Consider the following 16,591-nt stretch of genomic DNA (forward strand, 5'->3'; position numbering starts at 1 on the left):
AAAAATCTTAGAGTTTTTCAAGGAAATTACCAGGAAAGTTGATGAAGACAAGGCAGTGGATGTTCTCTACATGAATTTTAGGAAGTCATTTGACAAGGTTCCACATGGGAAGTTGGTCAAGAAGGTTCAGTTGCTTGGCATTCAAGATGAGACAGTAAATTGGATTAGACATTAGTTTTGGGGGAGAAGCCAGATGGTTGCCTCACTGACTAGAGGCCTGTGACTTGTGGAGTACTGCAGGGATCAGTGCTGGATCCATTTGTTGTTTGTCATCTATGCCAATGATCTGGATGACAATGAGGTAAATTGGATCAGCAAATTTGCAGATGACACCAAACTCGGGGGTGACAGCGAGAAAGACTATCATAGCTTGCAGTGGGACCTGGACCAGCTGGAAAAAAATAGACTGAAAAATGGCAGATGGAATTTAATGAAGATAAGTGCAAAATGTTGCACTTTAGTAGAATCAACATGGTTAGGTCTTATACAGTGAACAGTAGAGCACTAAGAGTGCAGTAGAACAAAGGGATCTGGGAATACAGGTCCTTAATTCATTGAAAGTGGTGTCATGGATAGATAGTGTTGTAAAGAAAGGTTTTGACACATTGCCTTCATAAATCAAAGTATTGTGTACAGAAGATGGAATGTTATGTTAAAGTTGTATTGGTGAGGCCAAATTTGGAGTATTGTGTGCAGTTTTGGTCATCTACCTACAGGAAAGATGTAAATAATGCTGAAAGATTACAATGAAAATTTACAAAGATGTTGCTGACACTGGAGAACCTGAGTTATGAGGAAAGATTGAATAGGTTAGGACTTTGTTCTTGAAACGTAGAAGATTGAGGGGAGATCTGAATATGGCATACAAAATTATGAGGAGTATAGATAGGTAAGTGCAAGCAGTCTTTTTCCACTGAGGATGGGTGGGACAACAACTAGAGCTCCTGGGTTGAGGGTGAAAGGTTAAAAGTTTAGGGGAACATGAAGGGAAACTTCTTTAAAGGGTCATGAGAGTGTGGAACGAGCTGCCAGCATGAATGGTGCATACGAGCTCTATTTCAACATTGAAGAGAAGTTTGGATAGGTACATGGATGGCAGGATTATGGAAGGTTATGGTACTAGTGCAGGTCAATGGAACTAGGCAGTTTAAATAGTTTGGCATGGACTAGATGGGCTGAAGGGCCTGTTTCTGTGCTGTACTTTTATTTGACTCAATGGGTGGACTGATCAATTTTCTTGCTGCCCTCCACTGCTAAAGCTTAGCCCTGATTTGAAGTCTAGTGGGTGGGAGGCCACAAAGATGAAAATCAGGGAGAATTAGGTGAATCGAAATGTTTGGAAGTATGAGGTACCTCAAGGGTGGGATGGTTGTGAAAGTATGAATTAAGGCTGGCATGGAAACTACATTAGGTGAGCACCATTTCTATCATGAGTACAGTTCAGTCATTACTGCCAATTCCAAAATAATAATGAGTTCCTACCTGTCGCAATGGAGCCTGAGGTACCAGTGGACAGTGTGGAGTTCAGAGTCTGGGGAATCTGTTTAATGGCCCCATCAGAAGGAGTCCTTCTGTGACCCCGGTGTGCCGTGGTGTTGTGTTTTGTCACATGAGTTGGGGTCAATGATTGTTTTGGGTCCCGCTTGAAGCGTTCAATGGTTATGTCTACTAAAGGATGATGAGTAATAAACACAGAGCTGTCGTCCATTGAACTTGGCGTCGTGGGCATCTCATACACCACCAGCTCATCACTGTCTGAACGCAGCAAAGACCTTGTGGAGTTGCATTCGGAAATGGAGGACAGTGAGAGCAGCGTCAGTGAGGATGGAATGACAAATTCTTCATTCTTGAAGATCTTCCGAGACGGAGGGCTGATGCTCCGTCGCAGTCGGGTGGTGCGCTGAAAGATGCCTTCCTTCCTTTTCTTCTCTTCCTTAGGTTCGACAACTTCTTGTAAAACGTGGCATTTTCCCAGCTCCAGCAAATCAAACCCCAAAGCCACTGCTGCCAAGACAGCACCACAACCCAGGAGGACCAGGTCACACTTCTTCCTTTGTGAGCTGCGTTTATAGCTGTTAGTGGGGGTGTGCTGTGGGGTGCTGGTGGCAGAGTTCACTGGAGTTGGTTCCTCATTGGTGTCACTAACACCAGCCTCGCATTCGTCATTACAGTAGAAAGGTAAAGAGAGGTAGGACTGGTTGGGAAAAGCACACTTCTGCAACCTAGGGTCACAATCCTTCATCACATTCCCATCTTCATGTTCTGCAAGAAAAGGAGAAGGATCTATGAATCTGCATTGCTTCAGAATAAATCTTTTCATCTTTCATATTAGAGGCAGGTGTAGACATCAATTTTTTTTCCTTTAAAAAAATAATAAAATGTCTCATTGTTACCATTTTATATTGTCAGCATGCCATAGCTTCTCAAGACAGTTTACTCAGTCAGCTTCTGAATCATATTATAGCTGATCTAAGCATTTGTCATGCTTCACATCTATTTCAGCAATTGTAATATTTTTACAGCATAAAAGTTCTGAAGATCTGAGTTTTGAAACCCAACGTCATCCATAATCTTTTGGAAGAGAGAATTCCATTTTGCCAATAACCTCCAACGGGTAAAAGAAGTGCTTCTGATTCTCACCGTAAATATTTCAAGATTCCCTTATGAGGGAAAATGTTTTCTCCATTGCAATAACATAAATGTAAATATTTGATTAGATCACCATCCAGTCCCACCCAATTTAAACACAAGGGAAAATGTCAAGTTAAGCATAATTTGACCCATGTTGTACCAGTACCATTATGGCAAATCTGTATACTATCAAGAAACAGTACATCTTTCCAGATGTGCTAAAAACTCAAAATAGTATTCCAGTTTCATTCTTATATTTTTTCTGTACATGAGACATACAGTACTGTGGTCAAGTCTTAGGCACCATAAATTTTCTATCTCAATTTTGTTTCAGTTGTACTTTTTTGTCTTCTGAATTAGTGTGTCAGTAGAAAAGAGAAAATTTTAGATTCCAAACACTCATTTTCCAAAATAAGTTTAAATGTTACAGAGAAATTTTTGTATTTTGTTAAAGAAAATAACATTAAGTAATAGACCACTTTTCAAATAAAGACTTGATTACTTTGTAGGTAGCCCAGTGCATGACTAAACAAAGATACAAACAGGATGCTAATGAGTTGAATGAACTAAATTAATGGGAGTAGAAGGAATCAAATCGGGTGAAGAACAGCCAAACCAATAGGTGAGGGTGTAGTAGATGTGACTGTTTAAATTTCAAATCATCAGTTCTTACATCATGGCAAAAGTGAGCATAGCAAAAAGACACAAGGTGGTCATCCTGCATCTGCAAGGTCTCTCCCAAGCAGAAAATTTTCAGCAAGACAGGAGATTCAAGATGTGCTGTCCAAGCTCTTCTGAAGAAGCACAAAGAAACGGGCAAGGTTGAGGACCAAAAGCACAATGGTCGGCCACAGAAACTGAGTGTAGCAGATGAGAGATATATCAAACAGATGTCCTTTCTAAATCAGAAAAAGCCCAGCAGTGCCATCAGCTCTGAACTCAAAAAAAACCACGGGAACACACGTACATCCTCTACAGCCTGGGGAAGTAATGACAGAAGTGGTCATCATGGAAGAGTTGCTACCAAAAACATACTCCTCCAAAGTGAAAACAAAACCAAGACTCACCCACACACACAAGAACACAAGGGCTAGGGTGCTGAACAATGGCAACAAGTGCTCTGGACTGACGAGTCAAAATTTAATTTTTTGGTTCAAACAGTTTGTTCATAGAAGAGATGGAGAGTGCTACAAGGATGAGTGTCTGTAGCCGACAGTGAAGCATGGTTGAGTTTTCCTGCAGGTTTTGGGCTGCATTTCAGCAAATGTTGTTGATAATCTGGTCAGAATTAGTGGAATCCTCAGTCCTGAGAAGTAGGAGCAGATTTTCATCCATCACGCAATACCATCAGGGAGGTATCTGATCGGTCTCAGCTTCATTCTGCAGCAGGACAATGACCCCAAACACACAGCCAAGGTCATAAAGAACTGCCTTCAGTGAAAAGAAGAACAATGACTTCTGCAACAGATGGTACAGCCTCCACAGAGCCTTGATCTCAACATCGTCAAGGCTGTCTGGGATTACCTGGAGAGTTAGAAGCAAGCAAGACAGCCCGAGCTTGCGGAATAATTGTGGTAAATTCTTCAATATGCTTGGAACAATCTACCAGCCAATTTTCTTACCCAAGAGTTTTAAAGGCAAAGGGGCTCACACCAGATATTGATTTGATAGTGTTTTTTTTTACTGCTTACTGGTCTTTATAGTAATCATTTTGATATTTAGAAACTTTTCATTGCACTATTTTTGAAAGCATCTTCGCTTTACAAATTTTTTTTTACATGTGCCCGAGGCTTTCTCTCGACATTGTATTTTTGATGTAAACTCTGCCATATCATTATCTTTGTGATCTTTCTTAATGTTTCCAACTCTGTTTTGGTTTTACATCTTCTTAAGAGGCTACCGCATACTTAGACAAGGTAAGAGGTGGAGGGGCCTGCTTACTAATCTACTCATTGTGCTTAAGTGTTATGGTCCTGGCAAGTTCATGCTTATCTGATTTGGAATATCTGATGATTAAGGGCTGCCCATTCTACCTACCACATGAGTTCACCAGCTATCCTGATGGCAGATGACATACCCCAGGTGGGCATGAAGCCTGTGCTCAATACACTCCATGGATCATAGCCTTGAAACAGGATACACTGGGCTCCTGTTTATCCTTGCTGGTAACCTCAACCAGGCCAACTTCAAGAATGTCAAATGAAATCAGGCTTAATTGTCATTCAAACTATACATGGATATGGCCAAATGAGACAGCATTCCTTTGGGGCCAAGGTGCAAAAACATACTCGTGCATTCAAAATAACAAGAAAGGGGGAAAAAAAGAACATAGTTATGTAAGAAAACCCATTTTAAGTCCAAGACTCTGAGCAACAAGTCCCACAAATTGATGGTTCCTGGTAGTCCAGCCTGTAATTCCACCAATCCAACACTGGAGGGCAGCACTGACAGGAGAGACCAATCCCAACTGAGCCCAGACACCAAGCTATAACCTGCACCTTGAGGCCTAGCTTCCTCACTGCCTGTCTCCCCACAAAAGAAGGGAAGCAGGCCTTTGACAATCAATGTCCAACAGGATCTTGTGATCGCAAAAGAAATGTCCAAGGCAGTCACTCACCGTTTCACTACATGATGCCTTCATGTCAACTCGAAGGCACCAACTCCAGTACCTCCAAGTAGCATGGTCTGCAACTACAATGTGTTACAAAAATGCTACAAGCATCTCTCCTGTTCCAGCAGAGGCCCAAACACCCATTTACCATTGCTACACAACCAAAGACGTGTACCAAGACAAGCCATCCACATTTTGGTAAATCAGACCACCTCACTGAGCTCCTAACCCTGTATACAAATAGAAGCTGAAACATGAGGATCCAGTCATATAGTGCTGGTCTAAAGAAACAGATGAGTTTCTGCACATCTGCTCTGCATCCATGCGAGCAGCACTCACAGCGCGACATCGAGCTTACATCGCTGACGATCAACTAGAGCTCAAGAAAAGCAACCATGATCTGCGCAAAGCTATCAAGGCTGCAAAACAACAATACAGGGAGAAGACTGAGTCAAGATTCACAAAAAGTAGTACACATGACTTGTGGTGAGGGCTGCATACCATCACAGACTTCAAAGCCAAATGTAGTGTGCCGCCAACATCACGGCCTCTCTCCCAGATGAGCTCCATCGCTTTTACGCTCGGTTCGATGTCGCTAACTCTGAGCCTCCGAGGAAAGCCACTGCTACAACCTGCAACCTGGTCATCTCTGAGGCTGAGGTATGCAGATGCTTCCAACGATTGGATAGTCGCAAGGTAGCGGGACCGGATGGCATCCCAGGGACAGTACTCAGGATGTGCGCAGCACAACTGGCTGGTGTGTTTACTGACATTTTCAATCTCTCCCTCTCCCAGTGTAGAGTGCCCTTCTGCTTCAGATTATCCACCATTGTCCCTGTACCAAAAAAGACCAAGGTAACATGCCTGAATGACTGTCGCCCTGACCTCAATAATAAGCAAATGCTTTGAGGGGCTGGTCAAGAATTACATCTGCAGCATGCTACCACCCACACTGGACCCCCTACAATTTGCCTACTGACACAACTGATTGACAGATGACGCAATAGCCTCAGCTCTACACACTGTCCTTACATATCTGGAGAAGAAGGATGCTTATGTGAGAATGCTGTTCCTGGACTACAGTTCAGCATTCAACACCATAGTTCCATCCAGGCTCAACAGGAAGCTCAGAGACCTCGGCCTTGACCCTGCCTTGTGCAGCTGGATCCCGGACTTCCTGTCAGATTGCCAGCAGGTTGTAAGGGTGGGCTCCCTCACCTCCAACCCTCTGACTCTCAATACAGGAGCTCCTCAGGGCTGTATACTGAGTTCCCTCCTTTACTCCCTGTATACCCATGACTGTATCGATACCCACAGCTCCAATCTGCTAATTAAATTTGCCAACGACACTACATTGATTGGCCTTATCTCAAACAATAATAAGGTGGCCTACAGGGAAAAAATCATCTCTCTGAAACAGTGGCATCAAGAAAACAATCTCCCACTCAATGTTGCAAAAACAAAGGAGCTGGTTGTGGGTTACAGGAGGAATGGAGACCGGCTAACCCCTATTGACAAAAATGGATTTGGGGTTGAGAGGGTAAACAGCTTCAAGTTCCTCGGCATCCACATCACCAAGGACCTCACGTGGTCTGTACACACCAGCTGTGTGGTGAAAAAGGCACAACAGCACCTCTTTCACCTCAGACGGTTGAGGAAGTTTGATATGGGCCCCCAAATCCTAAGAAATTTCTATAGGGGCACAATTGAGAGCATCCTGACTGGCTGCTTCACTGCTTGGTACAGGAACTGTACCTCCCTTAATCACAGGACTCTGCAGGGAGGGGTGTGGACAGCCTAGCGCATCTCTTGTTGTGAACTACCCATGATTCAGGACATTTACAAGGATAGGTGTGTAAAAGGGGCCCCTAGGATCATTGCGGACCCAAGTCATCCCAACCACAATCTATTCCAGCTTCTAATATCCATAGAAATCAAATTATTATGATTGCACATGGCACTTTTAGGTGGAGATGTAACATAAAGATTTTTACTCCTCATGTACGTGAAGGATGTAAGAAATAAAGTCAATTCAATTCAGTAGACTGGTCTCTGTTCAAAGACTTAACAGCCAATCTGAATGAGTATGTCACTAATATCACAAACTTTTATCAGCAAGTGTGTAGAGGACTGTGTACAAAAGACGTCATTTTGGGTGTTCCCAAACTGGAACTCGTGAATGAACCGAGAAATCCACTCTCTAATGAAGTCCACGTCCGCAGGGTTCAAACTGGATGATGCTCACCTGCACAAGAAGTTGAAATACAACCTGCATTAAGCTAACAGAGATACCAAAAGCCATTAGTTGTACAGAGCCAAGACCCAGACCAACCATCAGTTGTAGCAAGGCTTGCATGCCACAACGGGCTACAAAATGAGGTTGTGCAGCAATGCCGATAACAGCACATCCCTCCCCGATAAGCTTGATGCATTCTATGTATGTTTTGAAAAGGAGGGTGGAATGTCGCCACTTGCCCCAACAGCCTCCAGTGACCTAAACCAACAGTCACCATTGTGGACATCGGGCCGGACTTCCAGAGAGTGAACCTATGGCAAGCTTCTGGCCCAGATGTAGTTGCTACCTTAGATCCTGCGCAGATCAGCTGGCAGGAAGTATGGGATACAAAGAGCGATGATGAGAATTAATCTAAGGGAATTGGGGGTGCAGGAATTCACATTAAAAGGGCTACTGGGCATGTGTGAAAGAACACAGGTCAGGGTACTTTTAGCTTTCTTAAGGGATACAGGGCTTTTTTATAGGATATGATGAATAAGCAAGGATAGGGTACTAGGATGGCCAGAGAAGGAAGGATAAAGTATAGATTAGGGTATGTGTGTGAAGGGATTTAGAATGTAAGTCTACCGTCTGATCCACACTCTGGAGCAGAAGGTGGTGGTAATGCAACATTAAGCTGGGTGCCAACCGCCGTAAAACAAGAAGAAGAAGCTGGCAGGAGTATTTGCAAACATTTAAAATCTCTCCTCACTTCAATCTGAGGTTTCTACCTGCTTTAAAAAGATCACTATCATCCCAGTACCCAAGAACAAAAAGGTAAATGTGATAGCATGGCACTATGACACCAACCTTTCCCTCATTGTCAGCAAAAGAAAAGAGAATTGACTTCAGGAAGTGAGGTAGAACACATGCTTCTGTTTACGTCAATGGTGCTGAGGTTGAGAGCTTCAACTTTCCAAGAGTAAGCTTTTCTAATAGGTTGTCATGGTCCAACCAAATAATGTCATGGCCTAGAAAGCACATCCACACTTCTACTTCATCAGTACAGTAAAATGAAGAAATTTGCCACGTCCCAACTGACTCTCACCAGTTTGCATCAATGCACAATGGAAAACATCCTATCTAGATGCATCTACAGCTCTGTCCAAGACCACAAGAGACTGCAGGAAGTTGTGGACACAGCTCAACACATCACAAAAGCCAGCCTCACCTCTGTGAACTCTGCTTACATTTCTTGCTGGAACCAATATAACTAAAGACTCCTCCTACCCCAGACCTTCTCCATTCTTCCCTCCTCCCATCAGGTAAAAGACAAAAAAAGGCCTGAAAGCAAGTTCCACCAGGCTCAAGAATAGCTTTTATCCTCCTGTCATAAGACTATCAAATGAATTTCTTGCACAAGATAGTTGGAGGAGCAGGTAGTTTTGAGGAAATAGAGAGGCTACAGAATGACTTAGATAGATTAGGAGAATGGGCAAAGAAATGGCAGATGGAATACAGTGTTGGGAAGTGTATGGTCATGTACTTTGGTAGAAGAAATGAAAGGTTAAACTATTTTCTAAATGGAGAGAAAATACAAAAAACTGAGATGCAAAGGGACTTGGGAGTCTTTGTGCAGGATTCTCTAAAGGTTGATTTGCAGGTTGAGTCTGTGGGGAGGAAAGCAAATGTAATGCAAGCCTTCATTTCAAGAGGACTAGAATATAAAAGCAAGGATGTGATGTTGAAAACTTATAAAGCACTGGTGAGGCCTCACTTGGGGTACTGGGAGCAGGTTTGGGCCCCTTATCTTAGAAAGAATCATGAAAGTGATGCCAGGATTGTCTTATGAAGAGCATCCGATGGCACTGGCCCTGTATTCGCTTGAATTCAGAAGAATGAGGGGTAACCTCATTGACATCTATTGAATGCTAAAAGGCCTTGATACAGTGGATGTAGAAAGAAAGTATCCTATGGTGGGGGAGTCTAAGACCAGAGGCCACAGCCTCAGAATAGAGGGGCATCTTTTTAGAACGGAGATGAGGAGGAATTTCTTTAGCCAGAGAGTGGTGAATCTGTGGAATTCTTTGCCACAGGCAGCTGTGGAGGCCAAGTCTTTGTGTATACTTAAGGCAGAAATTGATAGATACTTGACTGGTCAGGGCATGAAAGGATATGGAGAGAAGGCAAGAGATTAAGACTGAGAGAAAAATTGGATCAGCCATGATGAAATGGCAGAGCAGACTCAATGGGCTAAAAGGCCTAATTCTGCTCCTATATCTAATGGTCCCTGGTCACAATAGGATATACTCTCAACCTCAATTTTTACTTTGGAGCAACCTTGCCACTTATTGTCCATCAGTACTGCACATTCCCTGCAAATGTAACACCATATTTTGCATTATGTTAATGTTTTCCCTTTATTCTGCCTTGATGTTCAGATGTGATAAAATGATCTATCATCATTTTTCATTGCACATGTGACAATAATAAACCAATTGCTATGCAGATCTCTGCCCTCTCCATTCAGAACAGGTGTGCCAATATTGGATCACATTTTTATTTGGAAAAGGGAAAGAGGAGTATGAAACTACCTAACGTGTTTACTGTAAAGCACTGCTCAAATAAAATGGCATTTGTTTAAAAGTCAGGTGAAGATAATAAAATGGGTCCTTTGCTTTAAGTTATCTAGAAAGATAACAGGCTGGTGTAATAAAATTACTGAAGCAATGGAATCAAGAGAAAACACTGTTGGAAACTTTGAAGAAACTGCTAAGATTTTACCTTCTCCAATATTAACTTGAGTTTAGACTTCTAGTTCAGGTGCCTTGCTGTTCGGCGTGGGCAATCATGTCTCTCCATCCATCACGGTCCCTGACCCTCCGAATTGTAGTTGTTGCCTCCCCTGTTTTTAACCATGATGTGAATCCATCTATCATTTTCATTCTCGGTCTGCTTCTGCTTCTTTCTCCTTCCAGCTTTCCAGTTGTAACTAGTTTCATATACCCCTGTTCAAAACTTTCCAACTAGTGAAATATCTCTACATCTACTCTGGTAACCCCGTTAGGATCTGATGTTGGAATAAGTTCACTCCTCATGCTTTTAAACTCCAAGGGGATGGACCAAAACTATTTAGTCTTTCTTCACAGACAACATTCTCATTCTAGGAATTAGTCTGGTGATTCAGTCAGCTTGTTCTTATACGGTGTAGATTGTCACTCAAAGTTCATTTTCTCCCTTATGAGCTCTTTAGTCTTCTGCTGCTGGATCCTAAAAACTTCTCAGTAACCAAGTTCACCACCAGCTCTTGCCACTTTGGATGCCCTGTCTTTATCCATATATTGATGCCCTTTATTGTCCATATGTTGTTTATTTATACTCTTTGGGGATACTTCACTTCAGGTTTCTTTTTCCTGCCCCATTCACACATCTCTCAGATTCTCCCAGGTGGGTGCAGCTTTCGCTTTGGGTTGTCAGGAAGGGCAGGTGTTCTTGAAGCACTCTGGCAGCTCCAACAACGCCCGAGAAGTTTGAGACAATCTAGCCCAAATCAGTCCTTGAGTAGCACTCCTCCGGCCATCCTAAAAGTTCACTCCATCTATCACTGGCACAGTGACTGCAGTGTTCAAAACACACTTCAATTATTCACCTGAGCTACTCTGACAATGTCTCTTAACCACAGTCCCCACTACCACGAAGGACAAGGGCAGAAGGGACATAAGAACACCACTAACTGAAGGTCCCCTTCCAGGGCACACCTTACATGAACTTGGGAATATATTATCAATCCTACATCACTATGTCAAAATCCTAGAACTGTCTCCTTTGCAGCACTGGAGCGGTGCTTCACTGGGGGAATTGCCATGGTTCAAGGCGAGGGGGGGTCACCACCCCCTTCTCAGGGGCATTTAGGAATGAACAATAAACATGGCTTGTAACACCCATATCTGAAAACAATTAATAAGTAAAGACAGGTCTACTTAACACAAATCTCAGTGTAAAGCACTGAAAATCCACAACTCCTTTACCACAGATCATGCAATCAGGAGTCAAGGCTTCAGATATAATACACCTGCTCATGTGGAGCTCACAAGTGAAAAACTGGCCAATTTAGTCAGAGACTGAATTACTGGTAGCAGTCTGGAAACCACTCTGCCATCAAAGGAGGGGAACATGGGAAAGAGGCAATTTCTTACTTGTCTCTCACAGTAATTACCCTGACAAGAAAAACAAAGTTCAATATTTACTGTGCATTAGTACGGTGCAATATAGTACTATGGTACTAATTATTACTATATAGAGATAGAGTACAGTACTTTAGTCATTTTATGTATTACACTGTCCTGCTGCAAAAAAAAATCAAATTTCATGACATATGTGAGTGATGATAAACCTGATTCTGATATGGGTCTCTATTGTGGACTGAAGGAGTCAGGGAGAGGGAAATCATGGCTGGGAAAGGGGGAAGGGAGAGGGGAGGGAGCAGGAAGCACCAGAGACACTTTCTATAATGATCAATAAATCAATTGTTTGCATTCAAATGACCTTGCCTCAGGGCTAGGTGTATCTGTACTTGCAGCACCCCGCCCAGCAGTCCTTTGTCACCTGTCCCACACTCCTCCCACTGCACTCCACCCTTGCCATTCCCAACATCCTTTGCTCTTGCCAGATTTAGAACTCCCTCTTAGTTCCCGGTTGACAAAACCCCTGTTAAATTTATATATATATATATATACACACCTAAAACTTTTGCATAGTACTATATGTATAAAACATTGCGCATTACCCATACCTATTTCATTGAGGTTAGTGAACTCCGGAACCGTAGCAGCAGTCCGATTTTTCCCCAGACTGGGAGCACTGGGTGACCATTCTTTGCCTCCATTGACCACATGCTTAAGGCTTTGATTGGGAAAGAAGGGAAAACAGAGTAAATGTCAGCATAATCTACAATTAGTAGAATATTTTGAATGCAGTTCAAAGTACATCTATTATCAAAGTATGTATACATTATACAAACTTGAGATTTGTCTCCTTACAGGCAGCCGCAAAGAAATAAAGAAACCTCCCAAAAAAAATTTTTTAAAGGCCATCAAACACTTGATAGAGGTCTTAAAGTTGCAGAGGCAATTAGCCCTCCTTTACTTGGCATTGTCATCAAATTAGTCAACTTTTGATAGTCACATGCTAATCTTGTTGAACAGCTCATTAATACTAAGCCTGCTTTGTCAATATTAGGTCAGGCTGCTTGATAACAAACCACCTTGGAGATGTCCTCTTTTCTTTGGCTCCACTTGGCATTTGTATAGTAGTGCAGCCAAGACCAGTAACAAAAAGTCAAGGATACCAGCCTGTATTTATTGCATCCTGATGTTCCCTGAGCAAAGACAAACTAAATCCAGTTCATCATTGCAATCAAATGTTGGTTATCATTATAGAAAATTATCAGCAAGAGTCACTGCTATTATAATCCACTCAGTTCACTTCTTTAAATAAGCTGTCCAATGCCCAACACCATATTAAAACATCCAACATATTAAACACAAATCACTTTCAATCGGCTGCTTATACTCTTTCTCAGCTAAGGAGTCAGTTATGTGTATTGCATCTTAAATGATACAAAAAAGGACTAGGAAGCAAAAGATTTAACAGATATACACTTGTTCATCAAATGATCAGTTGCCCACCTTTACCACTTAGAATTAATCTTTGATGTGCTACATATAGTAAAGATATTGGGAATTTCAGAAGGAAACCAAATTTCTGGAAAGGTCTCAGCAGACTCGAAAACTGCAAATGCATCATTCTTCATCAAGAAAGGGCAGAAACAGTCAGCCATTATCTAAGAGATTGCTACTCTGATGTCTGCCATTGAGAAAATGCTGAACCCCATTATTTAGTAAGTGATATACTTGGACAGGAAACAGTTTGAAGAAGACTCCTGGTCTAAAGGAAATGAAATAAGAGGAGAGATTGAATGGGTTGAGGTGATCTTACAGAAACATGCAAGACGAGGGAGCTTGATAGGGTAAATTTTGAAAGAATTTTCCTCACATGAAGGATCCTGGATCTAGGGAATATGTATTTGGAATAAGGGGCATCCAGTAGGCATTATTTAACATGTGAACCTATGAATTCTATACCCAGAGGAGATGTGGAATCGAAGCCATTGAATACACTTGAGGCTGATGCAGAGGAAATTTGGAAGCTGAGGGGTGTAATAGGATGTGGGGAGCAAGTAGAAAGCTGAGATTGAATACAAGGAAAACAAAATCAGATCAGCCCTGGAAAGAAGTATAATCTGCTCTCATTTGTTATGTTCTCACTGCTGCCAATCTAAAATGTGAACATTTGCTGAGTAAACTCATCAACACAAGAGGTGTCTGCCAAACGTCACAACTATCATTTGAGGAACAAATTACCTGAAGCATAAGCACAAATTCAGTTAAATCCAAAGCACATCTCCATACAATTTTATAAAACAATTTCTACATCATTACTCATAAGAACTTCAAATTATCTCTTGGCATTATTGATCATCTTGGCCAGATTTCACACCAGCTAATCTTGTTAATTCTTTGCACAAGTCTCCCTATTGGACAGTTAACCATTTGTTTAATTTTCCTCCAGGAACTATATTAATCCCTTGGAAAACATTTCAACACCAATGCCCATTGGCAACACTCTTACCTATGCTGTTTTCTAGCTTGCCTATTATTGGATCTTCGCACTCACTCCAAATTCTAGACTATTTCCCCAAGCAGAACCTCAAGCTATTGCTGTTTGATTTAGAAAATCAGCGGCTGATAAGTGATTATTTCAAATATTTGGATGGAGACAGAAATGATAGGATTTGACAATGGTCTGCCACCCAATGAATGAACCTCTTACCCTAGTCAATATATTGCAAGTTCAAAGGGTTGGGTTGGGACAACAACCTGAGCTGCCTCTCCAAGGTAGTACTGCGGGAGTGCTGCCCTGTCAAAAGTCCATTCTGCACATGCAATAGATCTGTCAACACCATTCTGACAAAGAGTGTTGGTATCCTAGTCAATATGTACCCTTCAATTAATACCATTAAAAAGCATTCTTGAGCTATTACTATCTGACTGTTTGTAGGAGCAGGCAGTGCACAAATTAACAGCATTTTGTCCTTCTCTAATTTGTGGAACATGCTATATAAATGGAAATCCTGTTTCCTAGGAGAGAACAGATATCTTTCAAGGAATAAAGAAGGGTTTCAGCATTAGAGTGTTTAGCATATAAAATGAAGTACATACTATAAGCTCTAAACCTGGGGTTCCCAGACTGGGGTCCACATACCCCTCAGTTAATGGTAGGGGTTCATGGCATAAAAATCATTGAGAGCCCCTGATTTAAACTAAGAACTTTCAGCAGTATTCTAGGTTTATAGAGAAGGATTACTTAAAGTTAGAGGTGAGTCTCAATCACTAAATCATGTCTATTTTCAATTGCCTTTTTCCATCAATTTACTTAGTTACATTCTGTACCTACACATATGTCAATTTTCTCATGAATTCATAAGCATTCTTCAGTATCTCAATTATATCTCCAGTTTTCTGCAAAACATGCAATCACATATAACAAGCCTACACTGTCCAACACACTCAATTCTTAAAAGACGGCAATTTTCATTTTACATAGCCATTTTCTAACACAAATCACTGCTTTTGACTCAGTCTTTTGAATACTTGGTGTTAAAAATATCTGTAGCAATCCTGTCCAAGCTGAGGCAGTACCCATCTCATATAGTATCTGTGGGGGTGCTTGGTGGGATTAGCATGGGGTTTCTGATCAAAGATTACACTACTTTTCTTTTCAAATCATTCTGTACCATCTGTTCTTGGCATGGATTCAAGCTTCCAAAGTAAGATCTCTATATTGGTGAACATTCATGGTAATTAATAACACCTGGGCCTTTTAGCAGTTTTTTTTATAACCATATTTTATAAAAATAAATTTCTATGTGGCTGATCACAATCTCTGGATATCCCAAAACACTTTACAACCAGGTGTAATTACCGTTATCACAGAGGAAACACAGTGGCCAACTTGAGCACTGCAAGTCCTCAAAAACTGTGAGAGGATAACAACAAAGTAAAATATGTTAGTGATATTGACCGTGGGATTAATATAAACCACAGCACCAATGAATTCAACTACAGAACAGATGGGGTCTGCTTATCATCTTATCAAAACGCTAACTCCAACAGTGCAATGCTGGAGTATCAGCTAGTTTTCTGTGCTCTCATCTCAAGTACAAACCAAACTCTCAAGATCCCCAGTGCTCAGTAACTGTTTTCAGAGACAAGAGTCAATGCACTGAGTCACAGCTCATGACTTGCCAAATTATGTAATTTTAGATTCCAATTAATTATCCTGAAAAAAAAAATCACAGAACAGCCTCAGAACTTAATTCATCTCACCCAGTGGGAGAAAAATTAATTTTCTCTGAAAACAAAAATGATGGATATGATTTTTGCCATTTTCTTACTATGAATCCATGCAGCAAAACATTTCACCTTCAACTAAATGGAGATGACTTGGAAATATTTTAGTTCACTCAGGCAGAAAAAAAGGCATTCATTATGATTTCGTATAGTGAATGAAGAGAAATGAAAATCGATTTAAAATTTTTTTGCACTAAGATGAAAAGTCTGTGTTTATTTTTAGGGGCTGTGGAAAATAAAGAAAAGCTATAATGTACATACATTATTAGAATAATCAACGGCACGGTATGTATCATATGCACCTATTTTCTACCCTCACCTACCCAAAATTAAATTGCAAGTAATATTGAACCAGTCATGATAAAATCTCACTGCCTGCTCTGTGGCTTGTGAAAAACTATGACTAATATTTGCTTTCATATTTTTCAACATACTTCAATAGATTATGCTTCTTAAGAATTGTACATTGGGAAAAGGTAATTATGAATGTCTTTATATTTTACACAGCTCTGTTTCATAAAATAAGCATTTACATACAACATAGAACAGCACAGCACAGGAACAGGCCCTTCAGCCCACAAAGCTGTATCGAAACAATTAAGTTAGCAATCAATGGCTAACTAAACTAATTACTTCTGCCCACAAAATGTCCACGATCTTCCA

General features: G+C 41.2%; 1 protein-coding gene across 1 annotated transcript in view; it reads right to left on the minus strand.

Annotated features, from left to right (window-relative positions):
- map3k9 (mitogen-activated protein kinase kinase kinase 9) overlaps positions 1–16,591 on the minus strand; it is a 158,674-nt gene that overhangs the window by 8,542 nt on the left and 133,541 nt on the right. Inside the window, exons 9-10 of the mRNA XM_073038023.1 lie at positions 12,250–12,359; positions 1,483–2,262 (exon numbers count right to left, since the gene is read on the minus strand). Coding sequence (XP_072894124.1) covers positions 1,483–2,262; positions 12,250–12,359 — 890 coding nt within the window. The remainder of the gene's footprint in view (positions 1–1,482; positions 2,263–12,249; positions 12,360–16,591) is intronic.

Source organism: Hemitrygon akajei, chromosome 3, assembly GCF_048418815.1.
Source record: "Hemitrygon akajei chromosome 3, sHemAka1.3, whole genome shotgun sequence".
Taxonomy (NCBI): Eukaryota; Metazoa; Chordata; class Chondrichthyes; order Myliobatiformes; family Dasyatidae; genus Hemitrygon; species Hemitrygon akajei.